Source organism: Glycine max, chromosome 6 (assembly GCF_000004515.6).
Source record: "Glycine max cultivar Williams 82 chromosome 6, Glycine_max_v4.0, whole genome shotgun sequence".
Lineage (NCBI taxonomy): Eukaryota > Viridiplantae > Streptophyta > Magnoliopsida > Fabales > Fabaceae > Glycine > Glycine max.
Window position 1 is genome coordinate 36,148,575 of NC_038242.2, and position 19,288 is coordinate 36,167,862.

General features: G+C 38.3%; 1 protein-coding gene and 1 non-coding gene across 2 annotated transcripts; both read right to left on the reverse strand.

Moving 5' to 3' along the window:
- Positions 1-10,230: 10,230 nt before the first annotated feature.
- On the reverse strand, positions 10,231-18,754 carry LOC113001873 (vacuolar iron transporter homolog 4-like). The gene is made up of 3 exons (XM_026128743.1): positions 18,641-18,754; positions 14,610-15,130; positions 10,231-10,258 (listed from the first exon to the last, which is right to left on the reverse strand). Exons 1-3 carry the CDS (start codon positions 18,752-18,754, stop codon positions 10,231-10,233), a joined length of 663 nt encoding a protein of 220 aa, XP_025984528.1.
- Positions 18,755-18,843: 89 nt separating this feature from the next.
- MIR5781 (microRNA MIR5781) lies at positions 18,844-18,925 on the reverse strand. The gene has a single exon (NR_126639.1). It is a non-coding gene; the product is annotated as a microRNA MIR5781 (primary transcript).
- Between the last annotated feature and the right edge of the window lie 363 nt (positions 18,926-19,288).

Genomic DNA, 19,288 nt, shown 5'->3' on the forward strand with positions numbered 1-19,288 from the left:
AGCAAGCTCCAAGAGCTTGGTATGAAAGGCTAACAGAGTTCCTTACTCAGCAAGGGTATAGGAAGGAAGGAATTGACAAGACTCTCTTTGTCAAACAAGATGCTGAAAACTTGATGATAGCACAGATATATGTTGATGACATTGTGTTTGGAGGGATGTCGAATGAGATGCTTCGACATTTTGTCCAACAGATGCAATCTGAATTTGAGATGAGTCTTGTTGGAGAGCTGACTTATTTTCTGGGACTCCAAGTGAAGCAGATGGAAGACTCCATATTCCTCTCACAAAGCAAGTATGCAAAGAACATTGTCAAGAAGTTTGGGATGGAAAATGCTAGCCATAAAAGAACACCTGCACCTACTCACTTGAAGCTGTCAAAGGATGAAGCTGGCACCAGTGTTGATCAAAGTCTGTACAGAAGCATGATTGGGAGCTTACTATATTTAACAGCAAGCAGACCTGACATCACCTTTGCAGTAGGTGTTTGTGCAAGATATCAAGCCAATCCCAAGATAAGTCACTTGAATCAAGTAAAGAGAATTCTGAAATATGTAAATGGCACCAGTGACTATGGGATTATGTACTGTCATTGTTCAGGTTCAATGCTGGTTGGATATTGTGATGCTGATTGGGCTGGAAGTGCAGATGACAGAAAAAGCACTTCTGGTGGATGTTTCTATTTGGGAAACAATCTTATTTCATGGTTCAGCAAGAAGCAGAACTGTGTGTCCCTATCTACTGCAGAAGCAGAGTATATTGCAGCAGGAAGCAGCTGTTCACAACTAGTTTGGATGAAGCAGATGCTAAAGGAGTACAATGTCGAACAAGATGTCATGACATTGTACTGTGACAACATGAGTGCTATTAATATTTCTAAAAATCCTGTTCAACACAGCAGAACCAAGCACATTGACATTAGACATCACTATATTAGAGATCTTGTTGATGATAAAGTTATCACACTGGAGCATGTTGCCACTGAGGAACAAGTAGCAGATATTTTCACAAAGGCATTGGATGCAAATCAGTTTGAAAAACTGAGGGGCAAGCTGGGCATTTGTCTGCTAGAGGAGTTATAGCAGTTACTTCTATCTGAACGTGCTCAAACTTCTCACTCAACATTAATAGCACGTTCACTACTGGGCCAAAACAAATTCAACCTCCGTTTCACATGTTCTCCTACATTCCTCATTCAAACTTACATTTTCGTGGCAATCTCGTTTTCATCAGCATTCCCCAACACTTCTCAGATATTCACGAAACCACTCCCAAAGCTCTGCTTCTCCATGGCTACCTCACCAAAAGAAACCTCATCCCCTGTTTCACCCTCTGTACCATCATCTCCATCATCCTCCAAAACTCCATCAAACCAGGAACAACCTGCACTCAATATCCAATCCATACAAATGATTCCTGGTCCAGGCCCTGTTCCTGAGAAACTGGTCCCTAAAAGACAACAGGGAGTGAAGATTTCTGAAAACCCTAGCTTTGCAACAAGCCCTAGGGAAGAAGACACTGAGATGGATAAGAAGATCCGCAGTTTTGTGAATAGCATTTTGAAAAATGCTTCTGTCCCTGATGCTGATAAAGATGTCCCAACATCTTCCACCCCAAATGCTGAAGTCCTCTCTTCATCCAGTGAAGAGAAATCAACAGAGGAAGAGGATCAAGCCACAGAGGAGACCCCTGCACCAAGGGCACCAGAACCTGCTCCAGGTGACTTCATTGACCTAGAAGAAGTAGAATCTGATGAGGAACCCATTGCCAAAACGTTGGCACCTGGCATTGCAGAAAGATTACAAAGCAGAAAGGGAAAAACCCCCATTACTAGGTCTGGACGAATCAAAACTACTGCACAGAAGAAGAGCACACCAATCACTCCTACCACATCCAGATGGAGCAAAGTTGCAATCCCTTCCAAGAAGAGGAAAGAAATTTCCTCATCTGATTCTGATGATGATGTCGAACTAGATGTTCCCGACATCAAGAGAGCCAAGAAATCAGGGAAAAAGGTGCCTGGAAATGTCCCTGATGCCCCATTGGACAACATTTCATTCCACTCCATTGGCAATGTTGAAAGGTGGAAATTTGTATATCAACGCAGACTTGCTTTAGAAAGAGAACTAGGAAGAGATGCCTTGGATTGCAAGGAGATCATGGACCTCATCAAGGCTGCTGGACTGCTGAAAACTGTCACCAAGTTGGGAGATTGTTATGAAAGTCTAGTCAGGGAATTCATTGTCAACATTCCCTCTAACATAACAAACAGAAAGAGTGATGAGTATCAGAAAGTGTTTGTCAGAGGAAAATGTATTAGATTCTCCCCTGCTGTAATCAACAAGTACCTGGGCAGACCAACTGAAGGAGTGGTGGATATTGCTGTTTCTGAGCATCAAATTGCCAAGGAAATCACTGCCAAGCAAGTCCAGCATTGGCCAAAGAAAGGGAAGCTTTCTGCAGGGAAGCTAAGTGTGAAGTATGCAATCCTGCATAGGATTGGCACTGCCAACTGGGTACCCACCAATCATACTTCCACTGTTGCCACAGGTTTGGGTAAATTTCTGTATGCTGTTGGAACCAAGTCCAAATTTAATTTTGGAAACTATATTTTTGATCAAACTATTAAGCATTCAGAATCTTTTGCTGTCAAATTACCCATTGCCTTCCCAACTGTATTGTGTGGCATTATGTTGAGTCAACATCCCAATATTTTAAACAACATTGACTCTGTGAAGAAGAGAGAATCTCCTCTATCCCTGCATTACAAACTGTTTGAGGGGACACATGTCCCAGACATTGTCTCGACATCAGGGAAAGCTGCTGCTTCAGGTGCTGTGTCCAAGGATGATTTGATTGCTGAACTCAAGGACACATGCAAGGTGCTGGAGGCAACCATCAAAGCCAACACAGAGAAGAAAATGGAGCTGGAACGCCTGATCAAAAGACTCTCAGACAATGGCATTGATGATGGAGAAGCAGCTGAGGAAGAAGAAGATGCAGCAGAGGATACAGAATCAGATGATGATGATTCTGATGCCACCCCATGACCATCAGACCTTTATTTTTTTGCTTTTTACTCTTACTAGCTATTGCGGCATGTCCCTTTGAGCAATTGATTGTTATTGGTCTGTAATATTTGCACATTAATTTCATGCATTCTACTCTTGCCAAATTCTGTCTAAAAAGGGGGAGTAGTAGGATATTATGCATGATCTATGATTTTGAGGGGGAGTAGTATTTATACTGCTGCTGCTGATGATGATTGATGTAAGCTACTGAAACTAGTAGCTGATAGAAGATGCTGCAGTGAACTGTTGCCTAGCAGAATATTCACTTCACAGCAGTAAGAGCATGGAGACAGGGGGAGCAGAAAGCTGATGTCACGTGAGATGTCTTGACATCCTGGAAAAGACTTGTAGATTTGCAACTTGCAGAATTTTGCTGTCACCACTACAGGTACTGCTGTGCTTGATTACTCTGATAATGAAAGTTGCTGATCCCACTTGCATGACTGCTCGTACCTGCTCAGGAAGTGTCTAAGTATGTTTTAGACAAAATTTGCCAAAGGGGGAGATTGTTAGTGCTTAGCTTTACTTAGTTTTAAAAGATTGGCTAAAATTTTGTTAAAACATAAGCACTTAGACAATGAAGGAAAGCTGGAGTTGCTGCACATGATGTCTAACATTATGTCAAGGAATCAGATTGGGCTGCACAATGCACAAGGCAAGATAAAATGTCAAATGAAGAATTGAAGCTGCAGGATCCACGATGTCGGATACAATGTCCAGGACATCCTGCCCGAAAATACTGGACACATAAATCTGTTATATCTTTAACAGATTAATGTGCAGTCAGCAACAGATTAGGAGCTCTATCTTTAGGAACGAATTAAAAGATAATTAAAGATTGAATTACAAACTTGAATAGTTTCGTTCAGGGATTAGAGATTGAAGATAAAAACTAAAAGATAAAACTTTATCTTTTAGATCTTTAAGTGCAGATTTTTCAGGAGAATGATAGAGCTTATCCAGCGCAAGTTGTTGCAGCCCAGATACGTACACTGCTATATAAATAGGCTGCACGGGTTTTGAATCAAGTCAGAGATTGAAGAGTTATTTTGTGAGTTTTGTGACTTGAGTGTTTTGTGAGCCACCTTGATGCTACCCTAACATCAAGTGTTGGACCTGAGTGTGTAGAGTTGATCTCTATTGTTCAGAGAGCAATCTCTGGTGTGTCTTTGATTTGTTTGTAAACACGGGTGAGTGATTGAGAGGGAGTGAGAGGGGTTCTCATATCTAAGAGTGGCTCTTAGGTAGAAGTTGCATGGGTAGTGGTTAGGTGAGAAGGTTGTATACAGTGGCTGTTAGATCTTCGAACTAATACTATTTTAGTGGATTTCCTCCCTGGCTTGGTAGCCCCCAGATGTAGGTGACGTTGCACCGAACTGGGTTAACAATTCTCTTGTGTTATTTACTTGTTTAATCTGTTCATACTGTCATATACAATCTGCATGTTCTGAAGCACGATGTCGTGACATCCTGTACGACATCTGTCCTCAGTATCAGAATTTCACTCTCTTCTCCCTTTTCCAAAAGAACATAGGACTAACCGCCTGAATTCTTTTGTGTCTCCCTTCTCCCTTTCCAAGAGATTTCTCTTGATTCTTCCCTTTCCCTTAAACAAGATTTCAAAGGACTAACTGCCTGAGATATCTTTTGTTTCCCCTTACAAAGATTCAAAGGACTAATCACCTGAGAATTCTTTGTCTTAACACATTGGAGGGTACATCCTTTGTGGTACAAGTAGAGGGTACATCTATTTGGGTTGTTGTAACTGAGAACAAGAGAGGGTACATCTCTTATGGATCAGTTCAAGTGGAGGGTACATCCACTTGGTTGTTCAAAGAGAACAAGCGAGGGTACATCCCTTGTGGATCTTTGCTTGTAAAGGATTTTACAAGGTTGAAAGAAATCTCAAGAACCGATGGTTGCTTGGGGACTGGATGTAGGCACGGGTTGTTGCCGAACTAGTATAAAATTCTTGTTTTTGTCTTCTTCTTCCTTACACTTTTTAATTTCCACAGTGTACTTTACTTTTACGCTTTACTTTTGTTTACGTTACATAAATTAGTAGTAAAACCTAAGAAGGATAAGTTTTAATTTGTCAAGGTACATTGATAATTAATTCAACCCCCCCTTCTTAACTATTTCGAGGCCACTTGATCCAACATTGAACTACTTGAATAATCCTCAAGGGTAACCTCTGGTCATGCTCTTCTGCCATGGTAATGGCTTTAGGTAATTGAGTGGCAGATTCCCTTGATGATGGTGAATCAGGTGATAATAAGTTAGAGAAATGAGTCTTCTCTATAAGAATGGATGCAACTGTTCTATCTTGCAGAAGTTTCCTTCTCCTCTTGGCCCTGTTCTTTTGCAATGTAGCTTTAATTTGTAAGTCCCGAGGAACTAAATTGCCTATGGGAGATCTATGCATATACAATACTAATAGAACAATGGTTATCTAGTTTAACAAGAGAAGACAAATAGGAATTAAGAACAAATATTCACAAAAACAATCAAAGAATAACAAATAAAGAATAGACACCTAAAAACGAGCTAACTTCCCAAATAAAAAGAAGTTCCCCAGCAACGGCGCCAAAAACTTGTTCGGCTTCCGGCAAGTGCACCAGATCGCACAAGTAGTATAAAACGGAAAGAACCGAGTATTAAACACTCGAGGAACTTGTGTTATTTGGTAAGCTATTTCAACAAATAGGTGTCTGGTGTGTAAAGGTAAGTGTGAATATGAACAAGGGTATAAACTATCTATGCAAAAACAAAGAAAATCATGCAAGAGAAATGATGTGTAAAAACAAGTAGAGAACACGTTGGTCTTCCTAATAGGTGCCTGATACTAAAAAGATATTGTCTATCTAACAATGCTCATGTGTTCTTATGGTGTCTCCTGAGATACTAAACCCTGATTCCTCATGATAGTTTAGCCTAATCCTGATCAAGCATCGTCCGCATATTCCTCTTGTAAGACTAAACTCAACCAGGACCGCATTAAGCCACACATACTCAACTAACTTATCGCACCCCAATTCCTCGTGAAAGCACGACAACTTAGCCCTGTAGATGAGTTTGTGAGTGATTGTGAGTTTCCACTGTTGAATGACCCTAACAAAGCATGCATCTATGTGATCAAGGTAAAGGCATACTGGAATGAAAAGCAGATAGCACAGAGAACACACAAAACATCATTAAATAGATAGAAATATATTTGCATCCGGTAGCTACAGGGAAGATCAACAGAGGATTTAACTTTCCATACCAAGAAGCCTTCTTAACAACAAAGAGAAGAACAAGATGAAAGATTGCAAAAATACAAGTGGTGAAGATGTCTCCTTCACCTCTAGGACCTCACAATCACTCACAAACTCATCTCAAGCTCTCAAACCGGTTCCTGTTTCAAGCTTTGGTCTCTGCAGATTTTCACAAAACAAAATCTCTCAAAACTCTCTGGAACTTGGACCTTTCTCTCTCTAGAAACCCTAGACATGCAAAGCTCTGAATCCCAGTCCAAACTCTCTTCACAAAATCTGATTTTAGGCTTAAATAGGTGTCCTTGTTCATGCTCGTGCGCTTAGCGCACTTATGGTCCGCTTAGTGCACTTTGGTGATTTTTGGCTTAGCACGCCTTTCTCGTTTAGCGGATGAACTGAAGCGGAGCGCTTAGTGAGATGAAGCAGTGTGCTTAGCGAACATGTACAACTCATCTTCTTCTGGATTCTTCCTCACGCTTAGCCCAGGAGTGTTGCACTTAGCAAATGCTCGCGAAGCCAGTAGATTGGCTTAGCGAGAAGGTGAAAAACAATACTTTCCAAAGCTTGCATAATTAACCTGAAATTGAGAGAAAATGATTATTAAACACACAAAATGAATATACTAAGTATTTATTACCTATACTTAACAAAAAATACTTATAACACTATAGAATAACTATAAATTGGGAGAGTTTGATACAATTTATACAAGTTTTATACACAAAAGTTAGTCATTTTCATCGACTAACATTCACCCCAACTCTTAGGCTATGTCCAGTTCTCCTTCAAACTTGAAGGGTTCAGCTAATCAAAACTTTGATTAGCACCAAGTATTCTCTATGCCACTTTTGGCTACAACAAGTACTTTATAGGCCACTTCTGCCACTACCTTTAATCTCCCCCTGAGATTAAGACCCAAGTATTTTTTGTCATGAAGCCATTTATGGCTTTCATGAGAAGAAATTGTTGGATCAAGTGGCCTCGAAATAATTAAGAAGGGGGGATTGAATTAATTATTAACGAACCTTTACTAATTAAAAATCTATCCTTCTTAATATTACCAAAAGTAAAAGCAATAATTAAAGTGCACAACAGAAATTAAAAGAGTAGGGAAGAAGAAGACAAACACAGTAGATTTATACTAGTTCGTGCCTACATCCAGTCCCCAAGCGACCTGTGATCTTGAGATTTCTTTTCAACCTTGTAAAAATCCTTTTACAAGCAAAGATACATAAGGGATGTACCCTCCCTTGTTCTCTTTGAACAACCTAGTGGATGTACCCTCCACTAGAACTGATCCACACGATATGTACCCTCTCTTGTTCTCAGTCACAACAAGCCAAGTAGATGTACCCTCTACTTGTACCACAAAGGATGTATCATCCAATGTGTTAAGACAAAGTTCTCAGGCGGTTAGTCCTTCGAAACTTTGTGAAGGGGGAAACAAAAGAATTCTCAGGCGGTTAGTCCTTTGAAATCTTTTGTTTATGGGAAAGGAAAGAATCAAAAGAATTCTCAAACTGTGTCGTTTTGAATTCTTTGACAAGGTAGAAGGGAGACACAAAAGAATTCAGACAGTTAGTCCTTCGTTCTTTTGGAAAAGGAAGAAGAGAGACACAAAAAGAATTCAGGCGGTTAGTCCTTGGCAAATTCTTTTTGGCAAAGGGAGAAGGGAATGAAAAAGATGAATAGCATAAGTTTTTGAACAAAGAACTTTTCTTGGAAGAGAAAGTTTTGAACAAAAAATTTTTGAAAGATGAAGAGATGAAACCAAAAAGTTTTGAAAGAAATGAAAGAAGATGTTGAAAGATAGATTGAAAGATAGAATGATTGAAATAGATGATTGATATGAATCAATGTTTCATGCCAAGGTCACATATTTATAGTTTCTTGATGACTCAAGTCAAAACTTGTAAGTCTTGGCAATTCCTTTAAAACTAATTACTTAAAAAGTTATGACTTTTGAAAGAATCTTCATAAACAAGTCACTTGAAGAATTGTGACTTTGGAAATGAATTTTTCGAAAATATTAACATTTTAAAACACTGGTAATCGATTACTACAATCTGGTAATCGATTACTACAATCTGGTAATCGATTACCAGAGAGTAAAACTCTTTGGAAATGATTTTGTGAAAACTTCTTGTGCTACTCAATGTTTTAAAAAACATTTTAATACTTATCTTGATTAAGTCTTCTCTTGATTCTTGAATCTTGATCTTGATTATTCTTGAATCTTGAATCTTCTTGATGAAACTTTCTCTTGAATCTTTCTCTTGATTCTTGAATTGTTCTTGACTCAATCTTGAAATCATTCTCTTGGGCTTTTTGTCATCATCCTTGTTATCATCAAAATACCTTGAATCAATCTTGATTCATCATCATGAATCAATCTTCATTCATCATCATGAAGCAATGAAGTTTGCTTCTACAGAAATCAAGAAGATTCAAGAATCAAGAGAAGTTTGATTTCAAGATTCAAGAGAAGATGAATTCAAGATTCAAGAGAAGAAATCAAGAAGACTTCACAAGGGAAGTATTGAAAATATTTTTCAGAAAACAAACATAGCACAATTTTGTTTTTCAAAAGAGTTTTTCTCAAAATTTTCTAAGTTACCATAGTTTTTACTCTCTGGTAATCGATTACCAGTTTCCTGTAATCGATTACCAGTGGCAAAGTTTGATTTCAAAAGTTTTTAACTGAATTTGCAACATTTCAATTGATTTCAAAATGGTGTAATCGATTACAAGATATTGGTAATCGATTACCAGTGTATCTGAACATTGAAATTTGAAATCAATTGTGAAAAGTCATATCCTTTCATAAAAAGCTTTTTGTAATCGATTACATGGTTTTGGTAATCGATTACTAATGACAAGTTTTGAATGAAAAGTCAAGAGATGTAACTCTTCCAATGGTTTTCAGGTTTTTCTCAAGGTTATAACTCTTCCAATAGTTTTCTTGACCAGACATGAAGAGTCTATAAAAGCAAGACCTTGACTTACATTTCAAATAACTTTTCCAATTTACTTTTGAATATCTTCTTCTTCTTCTTCTTCCTTTGCCAAAAGCTTTCAAAGTTTTCTGGTTTCCAAACCTTGTTCTTTCACAGAAAACAAAAGTGTGCTATTCATCTTTTTCATTCTCTTCTCCCTTTGCCAAAAAGAATTTGCCAAGGACTAACCGCCTAAATTCTTTTTGTGTCTCTCTTCTCCCTTTTCCAAAAGAACGAAGGACTAACCGCCTGAATTCTATTGTGTCTCCCTTCTCCCTTGTCAAAGAATTCAAAACGACACAGTCTGAGAATTCTTTTGATTCTTCCTTTTCCCTTAAATAAAATATTTCAAAGGACTAACCTCCTGAGATATCTTTTGTTTCCCTTTCACAAAGTTTCAAAGGACTAACCGCCTGAGAACTTTGTCTTAACACATTGGTGGGTACATCCGTTGTGGTACAAGTAGAAGGTACATCTACTTGGGTTGTTGTAACTGAGAACAAAAGAGGGTACATCTCTTGTGGATCAGTTCAAGTGGAGGGTACATCCACTTGGTTGTTCAAAGAGAACAAGGGAGGGTACATCCCTTGTGGATCTTTGCTTGTAAAGGTTTTTACAAGGTTGAAAAGAAATCTCAAGGACCGCAGGTCGCTTGGGGACTGGATGTAGGCACGGGTTGTTGCGGAACTAGTATAAAACTCTTGTGTTTTTCTTCTTCTTCGCTACACTCTTTAATTTCCGCTGTGCACTTTAATTATCGCTTTTACTTTTGGTTAAAGTTTCAATTACTGTTCTTTACTTTCTTAACATTATAGTAAAAGCATAATTAATCTAGTAACATTAAGAAGGATAGATTTTTAATTAGTAAAGGTTCATTAATAATTAATTCAACCCCCCATTCTTAATTATTCAAAGGCCACTTGATCCAACAACATTAACATCAGTTCTTGAAAAACCGATCTTAACATTAATTTGTTAACATCGATTTTTGAAGAACCGATGTTAACGTCTTTTAATTAACATCGGTTTTTTATGAAACCGATGTTAATGTATGATAAGTTAACATCGATTTCTCTCAGAAAATCGATGTTAACATTAACATCATTTGGTTAACATCGGTTTTGTATTGAAAACCGAAGTTGGACTTATATTTTAAAATATTAGAACGCGAGCCCTTCTTTGCTCGCGCTCTGTTCTTATCCTTCTAAGCTTCTTCTTCTTTGTGACCATATCTATTTGTATCTGGAAGCTTATCAAGACCGTGACACCTCGCCACCTTAACTAGGTACACGTTTCGTGAATTTTTCTTGTCTTTAACATGTTGTATTGAATACCGTGGGTGAGTTTGGGGAACTCGTGCTCACTGCAAGGATCTTTGTTTGTTTGTGTTGCATGGATTTGGTTTGTGGAAGTCGTGGTCACTGCTAGGTCTATTTGGGGTGCTCACTCGTGCTCGCAAGGTCTCATTTTGAGTGAGGTAATTCAGATTGCTAGGTGTCCTTTGAATGCTTAATGTCTTGGTAGCTATGTGTGTGTTGTAATGCGTATAGCACCATGGCAAATGTAACAATGTTCTGGTTTTTCTTTTATTGTTGTGTGTTCTGAGCTTTGAGGAGTCACTGTCTCACACCATTTTTTAAAACAAGTTAATAGAAATTAGAATAGTACCCACATTGTTATTTATTCATGCTGAATTATTCATAAGTAGATATATTATATATATTAATGAAAGCAGTACAAGTGGTACTCATTTACAAATAGCCTAGCATCAATGAGAGCAGGCCTATGATTAGCTAATACAATATACATAATAAGTATTAGAGAACCAAATATGTGGCTATTAGCTAGGTAACCACCCACCAAGCTTCCTAGGCTCAATGGAGAGTCTGAGAAAGTTGGACCTTAGCTTAAGTGGGTTGATGGGATTAATCCTTCATGAACTAGGAAACCTCTCAAACTTGCAACACCTTAATCTTGGATACAATTATGCTCTTCAGATAGATAATCTTAATTGGATATCAAGGCTATCTTCCTTAGAGTACCATGATTTGAATGGTTCAGACCTTCATAAATAAGGTAACTGGCTTCAAGTAGTGAGTGCACTTCCATCTCTTTTAGAACTACAGTTGGAGAGCTGTCAAATTGATAACTTAGGACCACCAAAAGGAAAAACCAACTTCACACATCTCCAAGTCCTTGATCTTTCTAAATCTCAGTAATAATACCTTTACTTGTCCAATTCCCTCACCATTTACAAACTTGTCATCCTTGGGAACTTTAAACCTAGCTCAGATCCGACTGAATGGAACAATTTCTAAGAGTTTTGAGTTCCTAAAAAACCTGCAGGTATCAAATCTTGGAGCTAATTCTTTGACTGGTGATATGCCTGTAACTTTTGGAACTTTGTCAAATTTAGTGACGTTATATCTTTCATCTAATTTGTTAGAAGGATCTATAAAAGAATCAAATTTTGTAAAACTTTTGAAATTAAAGGAACTACGTTTGTCTTGGACGAACTTGTTACTCAGTGAATGATGCCACATTGCCATAGTGAAGGGGCACACATGCACACGACGTTGTGATAGCTAGCCTTTTAGTGAGATACTCTATGATTCTAGCATGGCAATTAATCGGTTTTGTTATTATTACATATGAGAGAGAGAGAAAGTGAGAGAGAGAACCATATATATATATAGACATTGATCTAAGTGTGAACCATTTAATGTGATAGGGACAATGAGATTCTTCTCAAAGTACATGTTGGATCCAATGAGATTGTACACATTAACCAAGCTGCTATCAAATTCTACCTCTTCAAGCTCATTTGCCAAGTCTACCTCTAAGTCTAATTTGTTGTCTTCCATTGTAAAAACTCATTTTCCAGTTAATTCAGTTTCCCTTGAATTTCACCCTAATGTGTGCCTTGTTAAATCTCATGGATCCAATGAGATTCTTCTCAAAGTACATGTTGGATCCAATGGCTTGTACACATTAACCAAGCTGCTGTCAAATTCTACCTCTTCAAGCTCATTTGCCAAGTCTACCTCTAAGTCTAATTTGTTGTCTTCCATTGTAAAAACTCATTTTCCTGTTAATTCAACTTTTGTAAATACTATCTCAACCAACACTTGGCACTCTAGGATACTCTCCTATGCATAAAGGGTACAAATGTGTATCTTCTGATGCCATAATTGATGTCTCTAAGGATGTGATTTTTAATGAAATCGGATATCCCTATCCTGATCTATTTTCTACTGCATTGAAGCCCACAAATATGTCCTCATCATCATTACCATTAGCCTTCATTCCTATTGTTCCCATTCCCCAAACTCACCCACCTTCTCCTAATAAGTCACAAACTGTGTTCCAGAATTTTTTTGCTGTTGTTTCTCAATAATCCCCTACTATTGTCTCCACCCCACAACCCTCACAAATTGCTATCTCTTCAGATCAGTCCCACATTCCTTCACCTAATCCTTCTTCCACTAGTTCTTCCACTTATTCTTTACCATAAAATGTTCAAAGTGTACCTCAAAATAATCACCCTATGCAAACCAGATCCAAATCTGGCATCGTTCAGAGGAGGATAAATCCTACTCTTATTTTGACTCACTTGGAACCTAAGTCCACTAAGCAAGCTCTTACTGACCCTGCATGGTTGACAACTATAAAGGCAGAATATGATTCCTTAATCAACAATAATACTTGGACTCTTGATCCTCTTCCCCCTAGTAGGGTCCCTATTGGCTGCAAGTTCGGTTTTAGCTCTAGCAAATGTGATCCCTCATTATTTGTCTATTCCAAAGGTTCCACAACTGTCTACATGTTGATCTATGTTGATGACATAATCATCACCGTTAATAATCCTACTTTGCTACAGAGCTTAATTTGCAAACTCAATAGTGTTTTCTCCTTGAAGGATCTTGGTTCATTGGTCTGTTCCAAAAGTGCATCTATGCTACACTATCAAGTCATAAAAAGATATCAAAGAAAAAAAAAACAATTCGGTGATAGAACAAGATATTTAAATTACCAAAAAATTAGAAATGAAATAATAAGCAAGGAAATACTTTTTCTCCATTTAGAATAATTTCTTGTAACTCTTTCACTCGATCTTGAATCATTTGACGATCTTTCGGTTAAGGCCTGGGATTCTCTCTAGGTTTATGCCTCTTACAATTTGGCTTGCAAGCTTCATCTGGCCTCTTTGAGTATCTAGTTGAAACACTATTCTCTCATTTCACACTCCCACTGTTCTTAACCCATGAACTAAGTTGAGAGCCATAAATAGAACTAGTTTGAGAACAGTTTCCAGCATCATCCTTGTTACATCCAAACCTAAGAAAACTAGTTTTTGTGGCACCTGTTTTACCATCATTCTTAGGCAAATCAAATAATCCCCCTTGGAAATGACTAGACACTATTGTCCTTCAGGCAGGAGAAGGAACAAAGAAAGTACAATTCCATGTCAATGTTGTCCTATAAGACATGTCATCAGAATCCTGTTTCACAATAGATTTGGCTTTGGAGACCATGACATCCAAAAGGTGGTCTGTTCCCATCCCAAAAAAGATGTCGTTGTCTGATATTGCTTCTTTAACTGAATAAATATCAGGACTAGTCGTTGCACCCTGCATGTTCATAGGTGCTATCTTTTTGTCCATATTCTCTGCATTAGCATCTAATTCATAAGTAAAGAGATTATCCCAGTTTCCATTCAGCAATTGGTTTTTCAAATCCACCCCTAAAACATCAAACAAGTAATCACCCGATGGAGGTTTAGCACCATCTAGTTTGTGTTTAGGATCCATTGTCATCATAGATTCAAGGACAATTTAGGACTCTGCTAGCTGAGCAACTGCTTCCTGTCTAGCTGAGGCTTGCTCCCTGTTTGGTACATTAGTAGTCATACTAGGTTGTGAAATAGGATTATTTGGTTGGACCACTTGATCCCTTTGAGCAAATTGCACTCCAGCACTCTGTAAAAAGTATAAACCCAATGTCATGAGTTTGCTTTTAGTATTGGCATTCAAAAAGCATATAATGACTAGTATTGGAAAACAATTATACTCCCCAGCAACCATTTTTCTTTTTCTTTTGGTAACAACTTGTATTATGTACCAAGAGAGTAGGATAGTGATAACTGTCTATAATTAGGTAACAAACAAAGAGAAGTCCAAGTCCAAGATGATCTAGCTACTCCAAGTCCAGGATAGCTGTCTATAATCCAGGATAGTGATATCAACATGTGTGTGTGTGTGTGTGTGTGTGTGTGTGTGTGTGTGTGTGTTAAAGAAAAAGTAATAGCCATGGCCAACAACCCTCCAATCAAAACCCTCAAAGTGGACTTAACCCTGGGTGCTTTCCCTAAAAAGGCCCCAAAATCTCCAAAGATGATCAAAGCAAGGGTGACAACAGCTACCACCACCCCTAACCTTGCCTTATAGGTATTGAAAAAGGCAGCACCAAGTAGTTGCACCCCTATACCAATAGCATATTGTGAGTAAACAAAAACAAAGTCTCCAATGGCCAAGCTGCATACTCCAGCCACCATCCCTGCAACCCCAGTCAGCAGCATACTCTTAACATCTTTCCTCACACCTCCAACTCCCATCATGAGGGATGTTGTTGAGACAAAACCATCATTGGCACCCAAAACAGCAGCTCTAAGCCATTTTGGTCTCTTTGCATAGTCAAAACCCTCTCTCTGTCCTTCCACCTCCAAGTTTAACATCTTTGGAGGGTTGTTGGCTTCTCTACGATCAAGGTCATCATGGCATGGTTGAATATTGTTGTTTTCCATGGCTAGCTATTGCAAAAGAAATATATGATAACAATGTACAGTTGTATGAGATGGGAAATGGAGTGTGGAGGACACATGCCTTGGGATAAATAAATTTATAGAAGGAGAGCCAAGTGGGAAACAGAATAGGGTAGTGGGAGATAGGTAGGACAAAGAGTAATTTTGGAATCTAATACGGTTCATACTTGGAAGGAAGTTGCATAACTCAACTCCAAAAGTTAGTTCTGATACCATATTAGAATATTAAAAATGTGAGTTTAGGCCTTACTCAACCCCAAAAGCTAGATCAAGGGGTGAGGATTGCCCCTCACTTATTTATAATCTCAATGCATTATATGATATAATAAAAAAATAAAGATGTCAGAGAGTCCAGATTCTCATGTTCTCTTCACTCGTATTTAGCTTTAGCATCTCATGGCTCTCACATTGTGTTGGAATTGTTTAAATAGTGCGTTGTGCAGCATGAATCATAAAAAATATTCACAATTTAAACCTCTATTATTGTCCTATATATAAAAACTTAAGTCTTCGAGTAATATAAGAACATTGGTTATTAAATTTAAACATTGATAAATAATGTCTTCCATCCATGTCTCACAGTTGATGTTTTTTGTTATCTATATGTGAGTCATTTCTCTAGAAACATATTGAACCATTATTTGCTATAGCATAAGCTCGCAGACTCATATCATTTTGTTGTTTGCCTCATCGTTGACGGTATTCATTGTTGAAGACTATTGATACTAAGTATTATCACAGGTACGAATGCAAAACATACTTTTCTTGGCCTGGTTTATGTTACAGTCCTTTTTTTATGTTGTTTTATGTGATTAATGACTATTTTTGCGCATCCAAGGTATGATGGTAAAAAAATTTACTTGCCTCCAGCTTGTCATACTTTGTCCAGAAAGGAGAACATCAGTTTTTGTCAGTGTCTGCGCCATGTCAAAGTCCCATAAGGATACTCTTCAAATATTAAAAGCCATGTGCAATTGAAGGATCTTAAGTTGGTAGGGTTAAATTCTCACGATTGTCACGTGTTGATGCAACAATTGTTAGTCGTGGCCATACGAGACATTTTTCCTAACAAAGTCAGGTTAGTCATAACTCGACTGTGATTTTTCTTCAATGCCATATGTAGCAAAGTCCTTGATCCTGTGAAGTTTGATGAGTTGGAAATTGAGGCTGCTATTATATTGTGTCAGTTGGAGATGTATTTTCCTCTTGCTTTCTTTGACATCATGGTTCACTTAATTGTTCATCTGGTCAGAGAAATCAAATGTTGTGGTCTTGTTTATCTGCGGTGGATGTACCCGGTTGAGCAATACATGAATATCTTAAAAGGATATACCAAGAATCTACATCATCTAGAAGCATTTTTTTGTTGAAAGGTACATTGTAGAAGAAGCCATTGAATTTTGTTCAAAGTACATTGAAAAAGCTAAACCTATTGGGCTTCCCGAGTCTCGGCATGATGAAAGAGTGGGCAGTAAGGGTTCAAGAGGACTGCATGTTATCACTCCAACTATAGAAGATTTGCAACAAGCTCACTTGTATGTGCTTCCCAAGTTTTGCCATACATACTTCGGCATGAAGGTTTAGTGAAAGAAAGTAATCCAAAAATGTTGAAGAACTGGGTCTTGAAAAAGCATAACAAGACTTTCCTAGATTGGTTTAAAGAAACAATCTTTGCTGATGATAATGCTTTTGAAACGGTAAGAAAGCTAGCAGATGGGCCTAAAAGAAATGTTATAACTTGGCAAGGATACGATATAAACAAGTATTCCTTTTATACAAAAGCACAAGACGAGAAAAGTACAATGCAAAACAGTAAGGTCACCCTAAGGGCTGAATCTCAACACTTCGCTAGTGTACATGATGACAATCCCCATGTAGCTTCCATCTCTTACTTTGGTTTCATTGAAGAAATTTGGGAGCTTAACTATGTCCAATTTACTGTCTGTCTTTTCAAATGTAAATGGGTTGACAGCAACACCGGTGTGTGGACCGATGATGTAGGATTTACGTTGGTAGATCTAAAGAAACTCGCTTACCAAAATGACCCTTTCATCATGGCCGAACAAGCTAAACAGGTACTTTATGTTCAAGAGCCTTGTGATGAAAGGTGGTTAGTGGCTCTACACGGGAAAACAATTGGTGTTAATGTTGAAGATGATGATTTATACATTGATACTTATGCTAGTCCTTTGTCCACACAAATGTCGTCTAACGTCGTTGGAGAAGAAGAATTTGACGACGTTCATGCTAATCGTAATGATCATGATGAAGGAGAATTAATTAGCATCATCTAATGTAATTTTCTTATTATGTATTTCATTTCAGTCCATTCATTTACATAACTTATTCAGTTTTGTGATAATGTTAATTAACTAATGTTTTTTTCTTTACAAGAAAATGGCTACACCACCTAGCTCTCCTCCTCCTCCTCCTCCTCTTCCTACTAGTGCAACATCACAGTTGCCATCTACCTTGAAGCAGACAAGAAAAGCCACATGGCTAAGATCATTGGTGACTAGACCAGTTGGGGCAGACAGACCGTTGATCTTGCGACCAAGACGGCCGACGATACCAACAAAAAGAAGTTAAGAACATATTTGGGGATCATCGCTCGTGATAAGGTCGATGTCACATAAGAGAATTGGAAGCAAGTCCCTGCTGCTCAAAAGGATTTGATATGGGAGGATATTCAAGTATTTTAGTTAAATCTTTCATTTTATTCATTGATAATCAAATTGTAATTTAGTAACAATAGAATGTCATTTTTTGTTTGTGAGGCTGAATTTGATATCCCTGAAGCATCTGATTTGAGGACAAAAAATAAAATGCTTCAGACTTTGGGGGAGCGATGGAGACAATTCAAGTCTGATTTGACATCGAAATGGGCACTTGCAGCCGACAAGGAAAGTGTCGATGACACTATATACGAAAAGTACGACATTAGCAAGGAGAAGTGGGCCTAATTTTGTCAAACCCGCAGAGACCCTTCGTGGGAGGTAACTAATTTGTGATTTTCATTGTTTTGAACTTTAAATTCATTTATTATAATACATTGTAATCATGAGTTTCATTAACGTTGAATTTTCGCAGGATATGCGAAAAAAGGCACAGGCCATCCAGAAGCAAAATACTGCCCCTCACATGTTGTCTCGTGGAGGTTATGAATATTTAGAAAACAATTTGATGGATGAGAAGAAAAAGAAAAAACTGGAGGAAGCTGCTCAATCTGGAAGCATTGACACCGTGATTGATCCTCCATTTCCCATCAGAGACACGTGAAGTGGAAGATGGCCTGCACCAAGAAAACTAGCCAGATGACGTCTAAGGCAGCAAAGGAAATTGCTCAGAAGATTGTAAGTCACTTTCAATTAATAATTGTAATTATTTATGTTTATTGTGTGATTGAGTAAACCAATAAATGTGTTCTTTACAATATTTGTTGGAGGCGCAAGCGTCACAGGGTTCTTTTGTCGCCCATGGACGTCAGGATGTACTGACTGTTGCCATTGGGTGACCAAAACACCTTGGTCGTGTGCATGCTGCTGGAGCCGATGTGACGATCAAGCAATACTTTGGAACAGCTCCAAGGACCTCCCGCACATCTTCCTCCATGGCTTTCGAAGACCTGGAGCAGCTGATGCAACAAATCAGGGACCAGCTGGAGGAGTCGATCACAGAAAAAGTGACTCGACAGCTAATGTTATCCTTCATCCAGATGCAGTCTCAGTTTCAGTCGCAGATGCAATCACAAGAACTCACACTGCCTCCTGAGCCTGAAGTTGGTCCTTCAGCTGCTCGTGTCATCACAAAGGAGAGTTGTGTTGATCCCTCAGGGAACGATCCAGACACGGTTGACTCAAACAAATACGGGTTGTACATCGAAGAAAATTCTCCCCGCCTGGTTGCCCTAGGAAGAGTTTATGAGGGATCCACAATCGTTCACAACATTCCTTTATTGCATGATCAAGTCAAGGTTGGTGTTGAGGAGGTTAGAGATGTAGATGCTCCCATTCCTGTACCCACTGAAGAGGTTAAGTTAGTGGGGCAAACACTTAACACCTTCCTTGCATGGCTGACACATCTTGTCAAGTGTTTATCAGAACAGGTATTTCAGTGTCATTAAATTCTTCTTTTTCAATTAAAGTG

Bases quoted from the DNA above. Each gene is read 5' to 3' on its own strand.
- LOC113001873 (XM_026128743.1), bottom strand. From the start codon at position 18,754: ATGGAGGAAGATGTGCGGGAGGTCCTTGGAGCTGTTCCAAAGTATTGC. The intron at 15,131-18,640 runs GTCAGTACATCC...CTTTTGCAATAG, and splicing joins TTGGTCACCCAATGGCAACA to CTAGCCATGGAAAACAACAA. The intron at 10,259-14,609 runs ACACACACACAC...AAGAACTGATGT, and splicing joins GCTATTACTTTTTCTTTAAC to TAATGTTGTTGGATCAAGTG.